The following is a 20,245-nucleotide window of genomic DNA, read 5'->3' as shown; positions in this document are numbered from 1 at the left end:
CCAAATGACTTAAAATTGTGTACACTTACTTCCGATGACAATACATGAATCAATAATCATTTTCAGTAATTGATCAATTAATTCATGTTAAGAAATGAAATTTTCATATGAAGAATAGTTCAAGATTGCACCAATAGGTGGTGCTAGTAATGGATAGAAATATTAAAGGAAGTGTTAAAATATTGATTACAAAATTATACTAAAACAAACTCAATACTAAAAAGTTTCAAATAATATATACTGTATATATTTATATATATATATATATATATATATATATATATATATATATTGTGAAACTTGACCTGGACACAGACAGACGGATTTCATTGTTTCACCCAACACACTCATATTTATTATATACACTATGTACAATATTTACGTGCACCCCCAGTGCCTCCAGCACCGATCCCCCAAAGTCCAGGCCTCACAGTCCAAATGCCTTTCTCCTGGCCGCCTCCAGTCCTCTCCAGTCCTCTCTCCAGCTCCTTCTTCCACTCGACTTCCGCTACTGAATGAAGGGAGGCGGCCCCTTATATAGGACCCCGGATGGCCTCTAGCTGCTTCCCGGCATTCCTCCGCAGACACGCCCCAGTGTGGCGTAAGTGCCGGCTGCGCACCCGGAACCCCTCCGGGTGTCCCCTGCTCCTCTTCCCCCCAGCACTTCCTGGTGTGGCGGAAATGCTGGGCTCCAGGTTTCTTCAGCCACTGGGGCCCCCAATACAACCAGGGCAGTCGCCCCCTCGCGGTCTGGAGGAAGTACAAGCCCTCCTCCGGTCCTCCTGGGCGTCCCGGCTGGGCTCCATCCCCAGCCGCCTGCGACATATATATATATATATATATATATATATATATATATATATATATATATATATATATATATATATATATATATATATATATATATATAAAATAGTTTTAAAAACCACGCCCATGTGTGAGAAACTTATTTTTTACATTTTTAGTACATTTTTTAACTTAAAATAAGCATGGTTTTTAATAAGTGTATATATACAGTACAGGCCAAAAGTTTGGACACACCTCCTCATTCAATGTGTTTTCTTTATTTTCATGACCATTTACAGCACTCCATCACTCTCCTTCTTGGTCAAATAGCCCTTACACAGCCTGGAGGTGTGTTTGGGATCGTTGTCCTGTTGAAAAATAAATGAGCGTCCAACTAGCCTGATTTCTGTACAACACAACTGCTGGTCCCAACCCCATTGATAAAGCAAGAAATTCCACTAAATAACCTGATAAGGCACACCTGTGAAGTGAAAACCATTTCAGGTGACTACCTGTTGAAGCTCATCGAGAGAATGCCAAGAGTGTGCAAAGCAGTAATCAGAGCAAAGGGTGGCTGTTGTGAAGAAACTAGAATATAAAACATGTTTTCAAAGACCATTGTTACCCTCCCCAGGAGTGGTCGACCAACAAAGATCACTCCAAGAGCAAGGCACACGTAATAGTCGGCGAAGTCACAAAGGACCCCAGGGTAACTTCTAAGCAACTGAAGGCCTCTCTCACATTGGCTAATGTTCATGTTCATGAGTCCACCATCAGGAGAACACTGAACAACAATGGTGTGCATGGCAGAGTTGCAAGGAGAAAGCCACTGCTCTCCAAAAAAAACATTGCTGCTCGTCTACAGTTTGGTAAAGATCACGTGGACAAACCAGAAGGCTATTGGAAGAACGTTTTGTGGATGGATGAGACCAAAATAGAACGTTTTGTTTTAAATGAAAAGCATTATGTTTGGAGAAAGGAAAACACTGCATTCCAGCATAAGGACCTTATCCCATCTGTGAAACATGGTGGTGGTAGTATCATGGTTTGGGCCTGTTTTGATGCATCTGGGCCAGGATGGCTTGATGGAACAATGAATTTTGAACTATATCAGAGAATTCTAAAGGAAAATGTCAGGACATCTGTCCATGAACTGAATCTCAAGAGAAGGTGGGTCATGCAGCAAGACAACGATCCTAAGCACACAACTCGTTCTACCAAAGAATGGTTAAAGAAGAATAAAGTTAATGTTTTGGAATGGCCAAGTCAAAGTCCTGACCTTAATCCAATCGAAATGCTGTGGAAGGACCTGAAGCGAGCAGTTAATGTGAGGAAACCCACCAACATCCGAGAGTTGAAGCTGTTCTGTACGGAGGAATGGGCTCAAATTCCTCCAAGCCGGTGTGCAGGAATGATCAAAAGTTACTGGAAATGTTTAGTTGCAGGTATTGGGGGGTCACATCAGATACTGAAAGCAAAGGTTCACATACTTTTGCCACTCACAAATATGTAATATTCAATCATTTTCCTTAATAAAGAAATGATCAAGTTTCCTCTTTTTCACCTTTTAGGACTTTCTTAAATATATTCTTATATATATTTCTTAAATAATCAAACTTATCCAGTTTGGTCTTAGTTGTGGCTTTCAGGATTTTTTGCATCCACACCATGATAAGGGATTTTTCTACGTTTTAATTATTTTGGTTTTTTCTCTTTAGCATATACTGTATGATGCCTCAAAGGAATGGGGAATAAAAGTTGAGAGAGTCGAGCTGAAGGATGTCAAACTCCCCGAAGCTTTGCAAAGAGCAATGGCAGCCGAGGCTGAAGCATCCCGAGATGCAAGAGCAAAGGTAACATGGATATGTTTGGTTTTTTTTTTTAACAATCAACTTTTTATTGGACTGACTAATAAAATACATTAGCTATCATGATTTTTGCAGTTAAAAGATAAAAAAACACCTTCCACCCCTCCCGTATCCTGTCAGAAACAGTAATATGTTCAAAATAGGACACAAACAACGATAAAGAGCTGGGGCACCACATTGATCACTCCTTATAACTGAAAGGCTTAAAGCAAAAAAAAAAAAACAATTCCAGAAACTTCTTCACAGACGTGAGTTCCTAAGAGCACTGACACAAGATGGCTGATTTCAAGGTTACGACTTCAAATAGCCAGAATGTGGAGGGCCCAGGCGGATGGATGCTGAAGTGATGTCAGAGATGCAGTGGCTGTCAATCTTGCATTCTGCAGAGGAAGGAGAACAGAAAGCATTAGTATACAGTGCCAACCTCTGGTCCCTATCACCAAAGCCCTCCAGCTGTCTCCCATGTACATGCGTGTGACAATACAAAAATGGAGGAAATAACTAAATGAAGCGTGTCTGACAAATCACAAAGAGCAACAATCCACATCCAGAACTTAACCGTTGATCTATTTGGTGCTAATTCTTTCAAGGTATATGAGGATCACAGAGTAGGTTTTAGTTTTAAGAAGGTGGTGGGGAGGATGTGTCAAGAACAAGGGAATAAAAGCCTGCGTTTGATGGGAAGTCAAGAGGGACAATTTATAATGAGTGTCAATCAAGATCCAGATAGACCTAAGGTTGTAGGCACAGTCTTAGAGTTTCAGGTCTGGAAGATACCCATCTCAGACCTCGGATTATAACAGAATGTGAATTACAGGGTTTCTTGCCAATTCAGTTAAATTAAGAGGGATCTAACTTTGGAGCAATATTTGGTGGGAACAGTGATTGAGCAAGGTTTATCTCAGGAACAATTTAATTTCAATATTGACCAAACAAGAACAATAAGATTGAGCGATACATGTTCAGTGCCATCTGAAAAAGGCCTCACTTAAAGATTCACACCACTAGTTAGACTCAAAAAATAGGATGGCCAGATTACAGTTTTGTGAAAAAGTAATTAAAAGAACCTGCAGAATTCTGGAAATGGTCTTGTGGATAAACGAGACAAAGATAAACCTGCTGTATCAGTGATGGCGAGAGCAAAGTGTGGAGACAGAAAGGAACGGCCCGAGATCCAAAGCAGACCACCTCATCTGTTAAACATGGCGCTGGTGTGTTTTTTGCTTGTTTATGGCTGCCACAGGTCCTGGCACACTTATCTTCATTGATGATGGCAGTGCAGTGGCAAAATGAATTCTGAGGTGTAGAGAAACATCTGATCTGCTCAAGTTGCAGTAAATGCTTCCAAACTCACTGGACGGCACTTCATCCTACACAAGACGATGATCCAAACACACTGCTGAGGCAACACAGGAGTCTTTCAAAGCTAAAAAAAATGCAAAATTCTTGAATGGCCAAGCCAGTCACCTGATTTAAATCCAACTGATCAGGCCTTCCATTATGCTGAAGAGAAAACTCAAGGGGACAAGCAGAGCATCACCTGAGAAGATCCTCTATACCTGGTGATGTCTATGAACTGCAGACTTCCAAGCAGTAATTGTATGCAAGGGATGTGTGACAAAGTCCTAAATATGATGGCTTTAACAGACCTGGCATTGCTGTGTCATACATCACTATGGTGCCGTTAAATAGGGGGAGAGTGTAGACAAAGTATCATTTCTACACTGTGTGACCAAAATGTATGTAAATCCCCTTCATTGAAAGTCTGCAATGTGCACTTTAACTCATTCAGGGCATATTTTATTTTTCCCATGTTTTGGCCCATGGCTGAATATTTAAAAAAATGAAACGTAGTTTTCTGAAAAGTACACAAAGTGATGGTTTCACAGATAAATCAACATAAAATATTTATTTATGACAAATGTCCCTGTGTTTTATGTTCCATGAGCCTCTCCACTATGTAAATTCCCATACCTACTGTATTACACAGCATAGTCCTGGTAACAGTAGAAACAGCCCATGACATTCATTGCCACATTACACTGCTTGCAGTATGTGTTACACTGACGCCGCTCTTTCGGGCATCTGTTGCTGCATACTGTGACTGCTGAAGCAGCTGGCAGCATGCCGAAGGCAGTTGGCAGTGGCTTTGATCAGCTGTCTTTGCACAGCTGGTGGTGACAGTGGTCATAGTATGCAACAACCAGCAACATACTGCTAGCAAATAGAGCCAAACTTAACAGGGGGCTATGGCAACATTTACAGCTGATTACCGCCCTCTAACCCCCAGATGTTGATTAATGTCGACACCCGCCCTGAAAGAGTTAATCACATCTGAATTGTTTGATTTGTAATTTTAATCAGTGGAGCATCAGGAGTGGTCTCCCATAGACTAGTATACTCGGATATGGGGCTGGATATTAGAGGAGTAAACCACGAGACAATGATTTATATTTTTATATTATGTACATTAAAGAACCATTAACAACAAATCAATAATATATTGAGCAATTACTATAAAAGTGAAGTTGAATAAACCGGAATCTGCAGCTGCATAAATAAAAGGTAAAGTTACCACTCTGGTTAGCGGAAATAGTTTAAAAGTTGATAGAAATCTACGTTTTGTACCTAATACTTGTATGCAGAATTTGGTTGACCGAAGTGAAAGTGCACTCAAGTTATCGTGTTTACATACACACACACATGCATACACACAAACATAATTCCAAAAATGGTATTTTCAGACTCGGTTATGTCTAAAATGTCATGATTCATTAAAATCTCGAAATTTAATGTTTGGATGATTACAATGCTTAACCCTATACTTCGTATACAAGAAAGTAATAATGTGTCTTTGTCCTTAAACATGGAGAGCACTGTAGCTAATTCACATGTCCTACCCTGGGATAGGATGAATTCTTACCCTTGTCAGACTTTTAGTGCAATTCCAAGAAGTAATTCTGAGATAAATATGGGCACCGGACCAGGTAAGTGCAAAATTCTATTAAAAGACCATATCGAAGAAGTCTGTCACATGTTTGAATATAACTAGTCTTGTTCTTTGGGCATTCTCCACGGAATCTCTTTCTTATTATCCAAATATAAGGGGCCTTAATCAGATTACTAACCAACATTTCTCTCCTTTGCAGGTGATCGCAGCAGAAGGTGAAATGAATGCATCCCGTGCCTTAAAAGAGGCTGCTTTAGTAATGGCCGACGCACCTTCGTCCCTGCAGCTCCGCTACCTTCAGACTTTAACGGAGATCGCCTCAGAAAGGAATTCCACCATTGTGTTCCCGATTCCTATTGACTTTATGTCATCCTTTATGAAAAGTAAATGAGAGCGAAATCTGCATTAGTGATAATCTGGAACTATGAATATTGAGATTAAAGATGTGAATAAAGATTTACTGTATAAAGAGTTCTTTTTGAAATAAATTCAGCGTTATGTGTAAAAGAGCATCAGCTCTTTTTTCAGGTTAGTAAAACAGAATAAGAAAAGCCATTGATTTAAAAAAGGACATGGATGATCTTAAATAATGGAAGAACATCTGTTTTCCACTTCAATAATTAAGAATCTGCTCTGTGTAAGCATATTTTACAATGGCTTTGCCTGCTTGCACCCACTTTTTACTGTCTTAGACACAATTTCAGATTATCAGTGGTGTCTTTAACATGTGCCTTCTTCTGTGGCTCACCCATAGACATTGCATAGACATTTAGGTCTTTAAACATATTCATTCATTTTCCAACCGGGTCATGGGGGACAACAGTCGTAGTCTTGAGGCCCATATTTCCTTTTCCCCAACCACACTTGTCAACTCATACAGTGGCTATCCATAGGTGTTCTCATGCCATCTGGAAGGATTACCTCAATTGGTGGAGGGTCAGTGGCTCTACCTCCAAGCCTATCTCGGATGTCTGTGCTTCTCATCTATAATGTAGAGCCCAGCCACCTTGCAGAGAAACCTCAGTTTGGCCGTTTGTACTCTGTTGAAGTAACCGCTGAGGAAGATGAGAATAGTTCAATCAATTAGTTTTTATTCAGTTACCGGTGAGTACATAGGATTCAAGCGTTGCAAGTCAGAAGAGCGCAGATTTCCCTTTTTCTTCCCACCCCCTTTCCACTTACTGCTCAAAAATCATATCATTTACCTAAGCATTTCATCTTATATTGTGCAAATCGGCTAACCGTTTCTGTTCTATGTACGTGTCAGATGGGGCCCAAAAGAAGGTAAGGTCATCTTTCCTGTGTCTAACAGATGCGTTCCTATAAAGGAAGTTGTCCTCCTGTATGAATAACCTACCGTTAGAGCGAAACAGCTTTGTCGGCTTTTAACCCTTAGTAGCTTGCAAGCAGTTACATTTTCTTTCACAAGTTGCAATCTCATTTTTTTTACTCATTACCAGAAGCTCTTGACTGTAGGTGAGGGTAGTGACATAGATCAACTAATAAAACTGAGAGCTTTGCCTTCTGACTCATTTTTGAGGTGAAGCGCTTTAGAACTTAGACACGGGCAATAAATTACCAAGTAGTGTGGTAGACAGTATGACTTTAGGTACTTCATGAACTCGACTTGATGTTATTTTGGAAAAGCTAAGCGGATAGGACTGGCGGGCCTTGTTGGGTTGAATGGCCTGTTCTAGTCCGGATTGTTCAAATGTTCTAACATTAGAAAAATTATGATGTGAACAAGCCATTCAGCCCAACAGGCTGGTCTGTCTTAGTCACCACAATTGTCCAAAATAACATCCAGTTCCCTAAAGCCTTACTCTTCACACTACTTAGTAATTTACTCCATGTGTGAGTCTCCATTAACTGATCACCATTACATACTCATACAGTCTGCCTTTCCTATTCAGAATCTTGGACGAGATGCAGTTCTATCGCAGGTCTCTCTTCACCTTGCCACCACTCCATACTTCATATACAATCCATAAATTCAAATGTCAGGGTTCCCATCCTAACTAACTAGATAAGCCCTAAATCAGACTTTGTTCATACAACTACATATCGTGCACAGCATATTACAGCCTCCCTTGGCTCTGGTGGCCTCCTTTCTACTTATTCCTTATATACAGTAAGTATCACACCACCAGGGTTCATAGTGACCCTAATACTAAGCAGCTTTTTTTCTAAATGAGAGAAGGCTTTTTAGACCAAATGTACTTTCATACATTTTCCAGTAGGATGTGGCAAGGTGCCCAAGCTGGTTCTGGGTATAGAAAGGTTAAGGCAGGCTGAAATGGATGATGTGTCTATCTTGGAGCACCATCATTCACACACAGCCATTCTATCTTGCAAGGCCTTCTTCACACTTTTTTACACTTGGACCATGGACCAGTCTATCTGCAGTGAGTCTTTGAGCTGTGGAAGAACACTTGTTGGATCATATGGAGAGCCATAACTAGAGATATTGAGCTGAGGTTCTGGGCACCATCATGTCACACTCTAATTGCATGCATTATCAAAGCTGTTTAATGTAGTTCAAAGTCAACAGGTGCCAGAACCTATCCTGGCAACAGTGGACTTCATTCAGGAATTCACACTGAATGGAGAAACAGCCTTTATTTGAAACGTTTTGGTAATGCAGGTCTCACGTAATTTCTATATTCTTATGTTAACTGAATCATTTGTATTGAGCCATCAAATTCATAAGCACCACAAGCAGGGAGCCATCTTGTACTAAGAATCCATTATAGATGTGCTAATTAAAGTGAATAACAATGTGGATTAAGAAGGAATGTTAAATGATTTATTTTTATAGTTATTGATTTATTTTCAATTTGTATTGTATTCATTTTCAAATAATATGTCATTTCTAATTCTGAAAATCAATAAATAATTCTTGTGTGTTCATTCACTCTACGCCATATATTATGAAGGAGTTTGCTTTTATATGAGTATTCTGTATTTAGGCATTTTAAAGAACACAAAGTGCTTGTTTGTATTGTTATGACTAATAGTTGTGAATTGTAAATATCTTTTTAATTGAAAAATCAATCAGTTGGTGACATATTGGATGTTTCAGTAAAAAATATGAACTACAATAGAGTTAAATGAACATATTTCATAACCTCTGGGATTTTAATACTCTGTATAGAAGTTTGAATGTTTATTTTTTTACCTTTTATAAATGAATTACTTTCTTTTATTACTATGTGCATTGAAAATGTATTTTAGTTTTTTTGGCAGACATCAAGTTGTTTTTCCCTTTCTAAATTTCATGTATTTTTTTTCTTTACATGCTATTAAAAGAAAATGAAGTAAATTAAAATGTGATTTAAAAAAAAAATATTATTAATTGGTATAGTAAATCAAGAATGAACAAAGAAGAAGTTCCATCCAGCTCCCTGAACATTTAAATAAGATTTTTCTATACAATTTAAACTGTAATGAGTTGCCTTTCTGTAACACAAAAACTTGCAAACCTCTGACCTTTCATCCTTCATCTTGGTGTTGATTGACAGTTTATGCGTGATTGATAGATAGACATAGATAGATAAGTCAGTATGTAATAGATCAATAGATGTTTAATGCAAGGGGATGCACAAACCAGTGTGTTTCTTCATGTCGGTCTCAAGCCCTGGATAAATTTGGAGGGTTACGTCAGGAAGGGCATCCGGCGTAAAATTTTGCTAGGCCAACATGCAGAAAACAATACAAATTTCCATACTGGATCAGTCGAGTCCCGGGTTAACAATGATTGCCACTAGTACTGTTAGCCAACAGGGTGCTGGTGGAAATTGGGCTACTGTTGGCCAAAGAAGAAGAGGGAGGAAATATGACCGGAGGAAAGAGGAGAGGAGAAAGGTAAAGAGAGTGGAACTGAGGTTAGGAACTTTGAATGTTGGCAGTATGACTGGTAAGGGGAGAGAGTTAGCAGATATGATGGAGAGAAGGAAAGTTGATATATTGTGTATGCAAGAGACTAAATGGAAGGGGAGTGAGGCCAGGTGGATCAGAGGTGGGTTCAAGTTGTTCTATCATGGTGTGGATGGGAGGAGAAATGGGGTAGGGGTTATTCTGAAGGAACAGTATGTCAAGAGCGTTTTGGAGGTGAAAAGAGTGTCAGAGCAATGATTAATGAATCTGGAAATTGGAGGTTTGATGATGAATGTTGTTTGCATATGCCCTACAAGTTGAGTATTAAGTGGATGAGAAAGAAGATTTCTGGAGTGAGTTGGATGAAGTGATGAACAGTGTACCCAAGGGACAGAAAGCGGATTTCAATGGACACGTTGGTGAAGGGAACCGAGGGGACGAGGAGGTGATGGGTAGGTATGGTGCCAAGGAGAGGAAGAAGTAAAGATGATAGTGGATTTTGTGAAAAGGATGGACATGGCTGTGGTGAATACACATTTTAAGAAGAGGGAGGAACATAGGGTGATGTATAAGAGTGGAGGTAGATGCACACAGGTAGATTATATCCTATGCAGAAGAGTCAACCTGAAGGAAATTAAAGACTGCAAAGTGGTGGCAGGGGAAAGTGTAGTTAAGCAGCATAGGATGGTGGTCTGTAGGATGACATTGGAGATCAAGAAGAGGAGGAGAGTGAGGGCAGAGCCAAGGATCAAATGGTGGAAGTTGAAAAGGAAGACTGCAAGGTTGAGTTTAGGGAGGAGGTGAGACAGGCAGTGGGTGGTTGTGAAGAATTTCCAGACAGTAGGAAAACTACAGCAGATATAGTAAGGGTGACAGCAAGAAGGGTGCTTGGCGTGACATCTGGACAGAGGAAAGAGCAAAAGGAGACCTGGTAGTGGAATGGGGATGTACAAGAAAGTATACAGAGGAAGAGAATGGCAAAGAAGAAGTGGGATAGTCAGAGATGCAGAAAGTAGACAAGAGTACAAGGAGATAAAGCTCAAGGTGAAGAGAGAGGTGGTGAAGGCTAAAGAAAAGGCATATGATGAGTTGTATGAGAGGTTGGACACTAATTAGCAAGAAAAGGACCGATTGGCTAGAGGGACCAGAGGGACTGAGCAGCAGGTTATGGTGATAAAGGATAAAGATGGAAAGAGTATACTGACAAGTGAGGAGAGTGTCTTAAGCAGATGGAAGGAGTACTTTGGGAGGCTGATGGATGAAGAGAATGAGAGAGAGAGAAGGTTGGATGATGTGGAGTTGAATCAGGAAGTACAACAGATCAGCAAGGAGGAAGTAAGGACAGTTATGAATGAGGGTGAAGAATGGAAAGGCTGTTGGTCCAGATGATATACCTGTGGAAGCATCGAGGTGTTTAGGAGAGATGGCAGTGGAGTTTTTAACCAGATTGTTTAATGGAACCTTGGAAAGTGAGAGGATGCCTGAGGAGTGGAGAAGAAGTGTATACTGGTGCCGATATTTAAGAATAAGGGGGAAGTGCAGAGCTGTAGTAACTATAGGGGGATCAAATTAATGGGACACAGTATGAAGGTATGGGGAAGAGTAGTGGAAGCTCTGTTAAGAAGTGAGGTGATGATTAGTGAGCAGCAGTGTGGTTTCATGCCAAGAAAGAGCACCACAGATGCAATGTTTGCTCTGAGGGTGTTGATGGAGAAGTAGAGAGAAGGCCAGAAGGAGTTGCATTGCATCTTTGTGGACCTGGAGAAAGCATATGACAGGGTGCCTCGAGAGGAGTTGTGGTATTGTATGAGGAAGTTGGGAGTGGCAGAGAAGTATGTAAGAGTTGTACAGGATATGTATGAGGGAAGTGTGACAGTGGCGAGGTCTGCGGTAGGAGTGATAGATGCATCCGATGTAGAGATGGGATTACATCAGGGATCGGCTCTGAGCCCTTTCTTATTTAAAACGGTGATGGACAGGTTGACAGATGAGATTAGACAGGAGTCCTTGTGGACTATGATGTTTGTTGATAACATTGTGATCTGTAGCGATAGTAGGGAGCAGGTTGAGGAGACCCTGAAGAGGTGGAAATATACTATAGAGAGGAGAGGAATGAAGGTCAGTTGGAACAAGACAGAATACATGTGTGTAAATGAGAGGGAGGTCAGTAGAATGGTGAGGATGCAGGGCATAGAGTTGGTGAAGGTGAATGAGTTTAAATACTTGGGATCAACAGAACAGAGTAATGGGGATTGTGGAAGAGAGGTGAAGAAGAGAGTGCAGGCAGGGTGGAATGGGTGGAGAAGAATGTCAGGAGTGATTTGTGACAAACGGGTACCAGCAAGAGTGAAAGGGAAGGTCTACAGGACAGTAGTGAGTCCATCTATGTTATATGGGTTGGAGATGGCACTGACCAGAAAGCAAAAGTCAGAGCTGGAGGTGGAAGAGTTAAAGATGCTAAGATTTGCATTGGGTGCAGAAGTTTCATTGACTTGATGCTATACTCGGATTAACATCATGGATGTCATCGTATAAACATGCTGACAGTTCCATTCCACATTCCTTGATAGAATGTTTAAAAACTTTGCAATCGTTAGTTTGCATTCCAGGCAGGCCCTAGTGTCAGGTTTCATTTTTGGTTTTCAATTCCTTTCCATCTTCAACTTCTGATTCTCGTTTTGCCCCTTATAGCCTCGTAGCCTGTTTGTATGACTTTATGGATCTGCCTTGGCTTTGTCCCTCACTATGCCTTGTGTTATCATTTCCTGGTTATTATTCCTTCTCTCAATAACCCTTGTCACTCTGTATGTCACAACATGTTATCTTTCACTAAGATTTCCCCATCACTCGTCGCATTTCTGTGTTTTCTAAATTCTGCATTCTCCAGCTTAAAAGTATTGCCAAAAAAAGGTGGTATCCAAGATGCCTGTGCTTGCTCATTCTGGTGTCTCAGTCTTTTGTAATTCTTTGCGATCAGACTGACTAAATCTTTCACTCAATGCTCAATGCTTAATTCAAAACACGACAGCAAAGGTCAAACTGAGAAACATGGCCATATGGCCCCCGTTCTAAAACATATTCACCTGCTTCTAACTAAGATTAAATCTGATTTTAAAATAGGCCTTCTTGAATAAAAAAATACCCTAAATGGTTCATTTCCCACTTGCAGTCGTTTTACTGCATATTTAATCCCTTTCACATTCTGCAGGCTTTATTATGCTGTAGGTTTAATTCTAAATGGATAAGTCTGACATTTTTGACCATCAATCTACTCTTAATAACTCATAATGGCAAGGTGAAAATATATTTTCCAAAACATTTGCGAATTTATTTAAAAATCAAAAGATTCAGAACCTTACTTCTGCACTTTGGCAGCAATTCCAGCCTCAAGTCTTCTTGGTTAGTCTCTATGAGTCTTGGCAGTTATGCCATTCATCCAGACAAATCCTCTCAAGATTTGTAAGATTGGATGGGAAGAATCTGTAAATGGCCATCTTCAGGTGTCTCCACACATTCTGTGGGGTTTAAGTCTGGGCTTTGAATGGGCCACTGAAGCACACTTAACAGAGTTGTCTCAAAGCCACTCTAGTGTTGTCTTGGCACTATGCTTTTAGGCATTGTCATGCTGAAAGTTGTACTGTCACCCCAGTCTGAGGTGGTTTGCATTCTGGAGCAGTTTTTCTTCAAGGATCTATCTGTATTTGGCAGCATTCCTCAATTCTGATTAGTCTCCCTGTCCTTGCAGGTGAGAAGCACCCTCATAACATGATGCTGCCACCAGTAAGCTTCACCATGGGGATGGTATTAAGTAGGTGATCAACAGTACCTGGGCTTCACCAGACATAGTGCCTGGAGTTCAGTTTTGGCTTCATCAGACCAGAGAATCTTTCTCTTGAGTCTTTTAAAATGTCAAATGCCTTTTACACTGGGGGGCACCATTGCTCAGCATGATGGTACTGGGGTGGGGTGCTTGATTAACCTTCTCCATACAGCATGGTCACGTACCTCCTCCCCAGTCAGACACTTTTCCTTCAGATATTTCTTTTAATTTAACCATCCACCACACCTTTGGACTATCTAATTTTCTCTTACCCTGGTGCTAAGGTGTCACCCGCTGAACTAGGGTCCCAATCCAGTTGGTTCACCATGTGGTGGGTGCGGCAACATGTTATCAGCACATGCTTCCATCCTCATCTGTACTTCCATGTCCATCACTCTTGTGCCCACAAATTCTTTGTCTCTCCTCATCACATGTCCACACCACTTCAGTCAACTTTCCTGTACTTTCTTAAATATCTTTCCCAAATGTGTGGGATTGCAGCGACCCCCACCCCCCCAAACCCGCTTCTAGCTTGTGTGGAGGTTGCCACCAGATTCATGTAACAAGGGAGGTGCTATGCTTTTAAAAAGGGGGATGGATAGAATCAGGACAACACCTAAACACCTACTGTATTTCCACCCTGCAACCCAAATGTTGTGATGTGAGATTTTGCATTTAACTTGATAAATGTTTTGTACGTCTTTATTTGTAATTTAGGCAAAGCAATGTAATTTAGTGTTTAACCCCCTTTTTACAACTGAGTCTATTTGTAATTTTACAACAGGATTTGGGGGATGTGTCTTAAACCAGTTTGGCGAGTGTTTCTTTGCTAAAGTCTTTCTACTCCCACAAGTAGGCTAAGGTGTACTTTAACATATGGTTTGGGGAGGTGTTAAGATGTACGGTTTCCCTCAATTGGTCTGCGATATGGCTGTTTGGAATTGGCTTGTCTCAGAGGCCTTTAAGTACCATGATGTCCTATTGGCTGTAGGGGTTGGACAGAAGACCTATAAATGTATGTGGCTAACCTCACATTCTCTCTCTTACTAACCAACATATGATGAAAGAAGCATCTCTCTTGCTAAACTGTGATGTAGAAGTATCTTTCTCTTGTTAACAACTGATCAACTGATGAAGACCATTACACCATGAATTGACAAGAACAGCACAATGAAGAGCACAGCTTAGCAGACAAATTGAACAGGCTTGAGGCCTGTTCTGAAGAAAATTGAGCACCAATGATGCCTTAACTAGAGACATTAAGTAACTACAAGTCTGTGTGCCACCTGAGTTACACATCACTATTTTAATTAGGTTGTATGGTTGCCAATATTCAAATGTACTTTGCATTTTGTTATTATTTAATATTATCAATAATATATTTTTTTATGTGTAACTTAACTCCTGCTTTTCTTTTTAATACATCTAATTGCCTGAGGTTATAGATATAGAAGGGAAGGTGGGGATAAGTTATATAAAATAATACCTTATAGACAGTGGTAAGTTTGTGAGATTAGGCATTCTAAGGCTACATGTTAATAATACAATAGGGGAAAGTAGAGCAATATACAGTGGTGTGAAAAACAATTTGCCCCCTTCCTGATTTCTTTTTCTTTTGCATGTTTGTCACACAAAATGTTTCTGATCATCAAACACATTTAACCATTGGTCAAATATAACACAAGTAAACACAAAATGTAGTTTTTAAATGATGGTTTTTATTATTTAGGGAGAAAAAAAATCCAAACCTACATGGCCCTGTGTGAAAAAGTAATTGCCCCCTCTTTAAAAAATCACCTAACTGTGGTGTATCACACCCGAGTTCAATTTCCGTAGCCACCCCAGGCCTGATTACTGCCACACCTGTTTCAATCAAGAAATCACTTAAATAGCAGCTGCCTGACACAAAGTAGACCAAAAGCACCTCAAAAGCTAGACATCATGCCAAGATCCAAAGTAATTCAGGAAAAAATGAGAGCAGAAGTAATTGAGATCTATCAGTCTGGTAAAGGTTATAAAGCCATTTCTAAAGTTTTGGGACTCCAGCGAACAACACAGTGAGAGCCATTATCCACAAATGGCAAAAACATGGAACAGTGGTGAACCTTCCCAGGAGTGGCCGGCCGACCAAAATTACCCCAAGAGCGCAGAGATGACTCATCCGAGAGGTCACAAAAGACCCCAGGACAACGTCTAAAGAACTGCAGGCCTCACTTGCCTCAATTAAGGTCAGTGTTCACGACTCCACCATAAGAAAGAGACTGGGCAAAAACGGCCTGCATGGCACATTTCCAAGACGCAAACCACTGTTAAGCAAAAAGAACATTAGGGCTCGTCTCAATTTTGCTAAGAAACATCTCAATGATTGCCAAGACTTTTGGGAAAATACCTTGTGGACTGATAAGACAAAAGTTGAACTTTTTGGAAGACAAATGTCTCGTTACATCTGGCGTAAAAGGAACACAGCATTTCAGAAAAAGAACATCATACCAACAGTAAAATATGGTGGTGGTAGTGTGATGGTCTGGGATTGTTTTGCTGCTTCAGATCCTGGAAGGCTTGCTGTGATAGATGGAACCATGAATTCTACTGTCTACCAAAAAATCCTGAAGGAGAATGTCCGGCCATCTGTTCGTCAACTCAAGCTGAAGCGATCTTGGGTGCTGCAACAGGACAATGACCCAAAACACACCAGCAAATCCACCTCTGAATGGCTGAAGAAAAACAAAATGAAGACTTTGGAGTGTGTGACGATGTGGGTTCTGGCTCCACACTCCCTTTGATGTTTGGGAACCCTTGAACCCAACACCGTCGATAATGTTGCCGAGTGAGCTAGTCAATGGAGGCAAATAAACAATTGAGCAAGGGGTGGTATACAAAAAGTGCAATAGTGCTTTTATTAAAAGCAGTCAACAAAACAAAAACAGTGTTCAAATAAATAGTGCAGTTCTTCACAGTTCATTAAATAAATAATCCATAAAAGAACACGTGGAGGTTAAAACCATTGGAAAAAACAATCCTTTAAAACGAGAGGTTAAAATCTTCTTTAGGAAGCAGTCTTAAAACACTAACACAATCCGGTGCCTATTTTCTGTATGCGTCTCACCTGCTTATCCCGTACGGGCTTCGCAGCAGGCAAGACGCTCTCTGCAGCTGCCATCCTACTTCACACGCTCGAGACTGGAGACCTCCCGATCCCTGGCTTCGGTCTGGCACTCATCCCAGTCCCCGAGACTTGATTACCCCAATAGCCAGGTCGCTCATATTGGGGACTCCACCACCAAGCCTCCCGACTTCCGCTGCCTTTCCGCGGCCTTCTGCGGCTCGTCGCTTTCACCTTGTCACTCCGCTACCAGATCGCCAGCGGAGCGACATCTACACAAACACCTGGGTGTCGGCCTAACACCCAGCTTCCTCGCAGCTGCCCACGAGCCGATCGCGCGCTCACCACACGCTCCGCGTGTCCGTCTCTCTCCTGCACCGCTTGCTTCCACGCTCCCTGTAACCTCCGTCCTCTCCGTTCCTTTCTCTCCGATCGATTCTCTCGCCGAACGTTTCTTTCTTCTTCCTCTAAAACCGACTCGTGCTTCTTTTTAAAATGACGAGGGCCACAGCAGCTGCAGCATTAGCCGCGGGACAATCATGAATGTGGGCAGTTCCTCACCTGTGCACTAGGCGCAGAAACGCCACACCCTACGGATCGTCCCACGCCCACTATGGCCCAACGTCCCCTCGCTAAGCCGCGAGCACAATGATTATTTATTTAAAAATCAATGGCCTTTTCTCCACGAGCTGTGGACCCATAACACCACAGAGTGGCCTAGTCAAAGTCCTGACCTGAATCCAATTGAGATGCTATGGCATGACCTTAAAAAGGCGGTTCATGCTAGAAAACACTCAAATAAAGCTGAATTACAACAATTCTGCAAAGATGAGTGGGCCAAAATTCCTCCAGAGCGCTGTAAAAGACTCATTGCAAGTTATCGCAAACGCTTGATTGCAGTTATTGCTGCTAAGGGTGGCCCAACCAGTTATTAGGTTCAGGGGGCAATTACATTTTCACACAGGGCCATGTAGGTTTGGATTTTTTTTTCTCCCTAAATAATAAAAACCATCATTTAAAAACTGCATTTTGTGTTTACTTGTGTTATATTTGACTAATGGTTAAATGTGTTTGATGATCAGAAACATTTTGTGTGACAAACATGCAAAAGAATAAGAAATCAGGAAGGGGGCAAATAGTTTTTCACACCACTGTATATATTACTCTACCAAGATAAAACACCAAATATTAACAAAACCCAGAAAAATGTCCTTAAAGATTAAACACATCAAACACACAAATATATAAAATGTTCCTTTTTTGCTAGAATAACTACTTACAAACACAAAAAGTACTAAACAAACCACATGAGCAAACCCTCACATGACGATATTTACAGTCCTGGAAAAAAGTCCTTGCTGTAAGTGATGGAAATGATTCTGGAAATGGAAGCTATGATTAAATAATGGAAAGAAGTGTGGAACACTCATATTCAATAAACTGCTTCCCAGAACATGGATAGTGAAATACTAGTCGTCGGAGGTGCGCCACTTCTCCGAGAGCATCGAATGACTGGATTGGGAGGAAAAAGAAAACACAGCCATCCTTAAAACTGATGACCAAGTAGCATCCTTCTCCGCTATGAATGTCCAGTAGCTGAATGGTTTAGGAGCTGCTGAGGATGATGTTGATTGGAAAATGGCACAGTTGAAAAGTCCTGCCACATCCTTGTAGCAGTGCTTGAAACTCTAACTCCCGGCACTCCCTTCAGTGGCTCTGATTGGTCATCTGCTGAGGGTGCAGGGGCTGTTGGGTACAAAGAGGCCAGCATGACATTTAAAAGGGGGTGAATGTTACCACAAAAGAGAGAAGTATTTTTTGTTTCATGTCTAAAGTTCCTGTCTGACAACTTCTGTTGTGATACCTGTACCTTCTCATTTTGTCTTGGATCGTTTCTGGGTCAGGTTCTGGATTGTCTACTGTCTGCCTGTTACGTGAGGACCGTATGTGGATTTATGGCCATCCTGTGAAGAAAGGAGCGCTCCTGAACCATCCACCCGTCTTCACCATTTCAGGAACTACCGGTAGGACTATCTTTACATTCCCCTTCAACGTGCAGATCTCTGGACTATTTACCTTCATCTTTACATTACATCAGTTGCCATTTTTTCACGGACTTTACTGTGTGTGGTTATTGCTGTGGTTTGTTTTCATGTTGATTGTACATCACCGTTAAGGGAACTGGGGTGGAATCGTTGTTTTCATTTATTATTAATACATTCTTTATTTGTTGTTTTATTTGTGTGTGCGTGAGGGTCGGGCCAAGGCTGGGTGTGTCCCTGGAATCTCCACTATTAAAAAAAAAATCTCTGTCTCTTCGACGGTGTGAATCTTAGCGGCACCTGGCTGCTACATCCTTCTCTTCTGGTTTTATTGGTACAGTGCATACAAACCACAAACTACAAATCCCACAAGCCCCTCTGCGTCAGTGCAAACTTGTTTAAAGACACCACCCCCAATTTACAAACAGAAATCAGTGCACCCAGTGTTGTCATTCACATTTAACAATCTCTCAACAGGATATATTTACATACAAATAAAACCCCCTATGTTGCCCCGCTATAATGTCTGCTATTGAACAAGGAGAGTAGCAACAAGCCATGAAATTAACAAGAAGACTCAGCTTCTGCATCCAGCAGGGGGCATTAGCTCCCTTGTTGAAGTGAGTTCTTTGGTAATTGTGGCGTGTTACATAACCCGAAACTATATAGATATGATATTAAAAGGCAATACCCCTCCCTTAGTGATACAGAGGTTAGAAATCACATAGGAGAAATAACTTAGCTTTCTTTAATGACGGCTTACACGGCATAACAGACAAAGGAATCCATGACAAGATCTTCGGTAGTGGGGGCCCGATGTGTAGAGTCTGCCATTTTCGTTGCTGCGTTGGAAGGATTTCCAGGATTGGATGATGGTATCTCCCATCCATCCATTGGCTTCAAAAGTGGGCCGGGCAATGTTCCAAGGTTTTATACTCTTTCTTCAAGTGCAGACCCCCACTTAGGTGAATCATGTCATTCCAAACAAGGGAAAGAGAGGATATAGTTTCATGCTGATTTTGACACACAGAAATAGTATGCAATGGTCATCAGTCTGACTGCCCATTTCGCAGTTGTCCTTGTCTTGTCTTCTAATACTTGCCAAGTAGTTTTTATATGGTGAACTCCATCCATTCATCCATTATCCAACCTGCTATATCCTAACTACAGAGTCACGGGGGTCTGCTGGAGCAAATCCCAGCCAACATAGAGCGTAAGGCAGAAACAAATCATGGGCAGGGTGCCAGCCCACTTCAGGGCACACACACATAAAGCACACACTAGGGACAATTTAGGATTGCCAATGCACCTAACCTGCATATCTTTGGACTGTGAGAGGAAACCCATGCAGACATGGGGAGAACATGCAAACTCCATGCAGGAAGGACCCGGGAAATGAACTCAGGTCACCTAACTGCAAGGCAGCAGTGCTACCCAATGTGCCACCTTGCCACCTGCAATGTAAACAGTCAGGTGGAAAATTTGAATGCTAAGATGAGGGCCGCAGCCTCTGAAAAAATGAAATTAACAGCCCATTATGAAATAAGGAAGGCTCATATAGCTAAACATCGCATACTTCTCTGACTTGGGAGACAGTCTCACCTGTCTAAAATTATAAATCAAAATGAGAGAAAATCTGAGAGTATTATTTACAGCGATTGACCGATTATTAAGCTCAGCTCCGTTGGTAAAATGGCTCCCGAAAAATTCGAGAGAAAAAAGGTGAGAGTTTTATAGCATTTTTTTTTCAAGATAAAGTAAACAAGATGTAATATAATACATCCTTTAAAAGCAAGCCTT

The 20,245-nt window shown here is 41.1% G+C and overlaps 1 protein-coding gene and 1 pseudogene across 1 annotated transcript in view; one reads left to right on the top strand and one right to left on the bottom strand.

Moving 5' to 3' along the window:
- LOC120524052 (stomatin-like) overlaps positions 1–6,075 on the top strand; it is a 35,809-nt gene extending 29,734 nt beyond the window's left edge. Inside the window, exons 6-7 of the mRNA XM_039745879.1 lie at positions 2,505–2,639; positions 5,804–6,075. Of these exons, the coding sequence (XP_039601813.1) occupies positions 2,505–2,639; positions 5,804–5,995 (327 nt within the window). The 3' untranslated portion in view covers positions 5,996–6,075. The remainder of the gene's footprint in view (positions 1–2,504; positions 2,640–5,803) is intronic.
- The window catches only part of LOC120524051, a 658,450-nt pseudogene that overhangs the window by 585,377 nt on the left and 52,828 nt on the right, over positions 1–20,245 (bottom strand).

The sequence above is a fragment of the Polypterus senegalus genome, chromosome 2 (assembly GCF_016835505.1).
Source record: "Polypterus senegalus isolate Bchr_013 chromosome 2, ASM1683550v1, whole genome shotgun sequence".
NCBI lineage: Eukaryota > Metazoa > Chordata > Cladistia > Polypteriformes > Polypteridae > Polypterus > Polypterus senegalus.
This window is presented reverse-complemented; position numbering and strand designations above follow the sequence as displayed.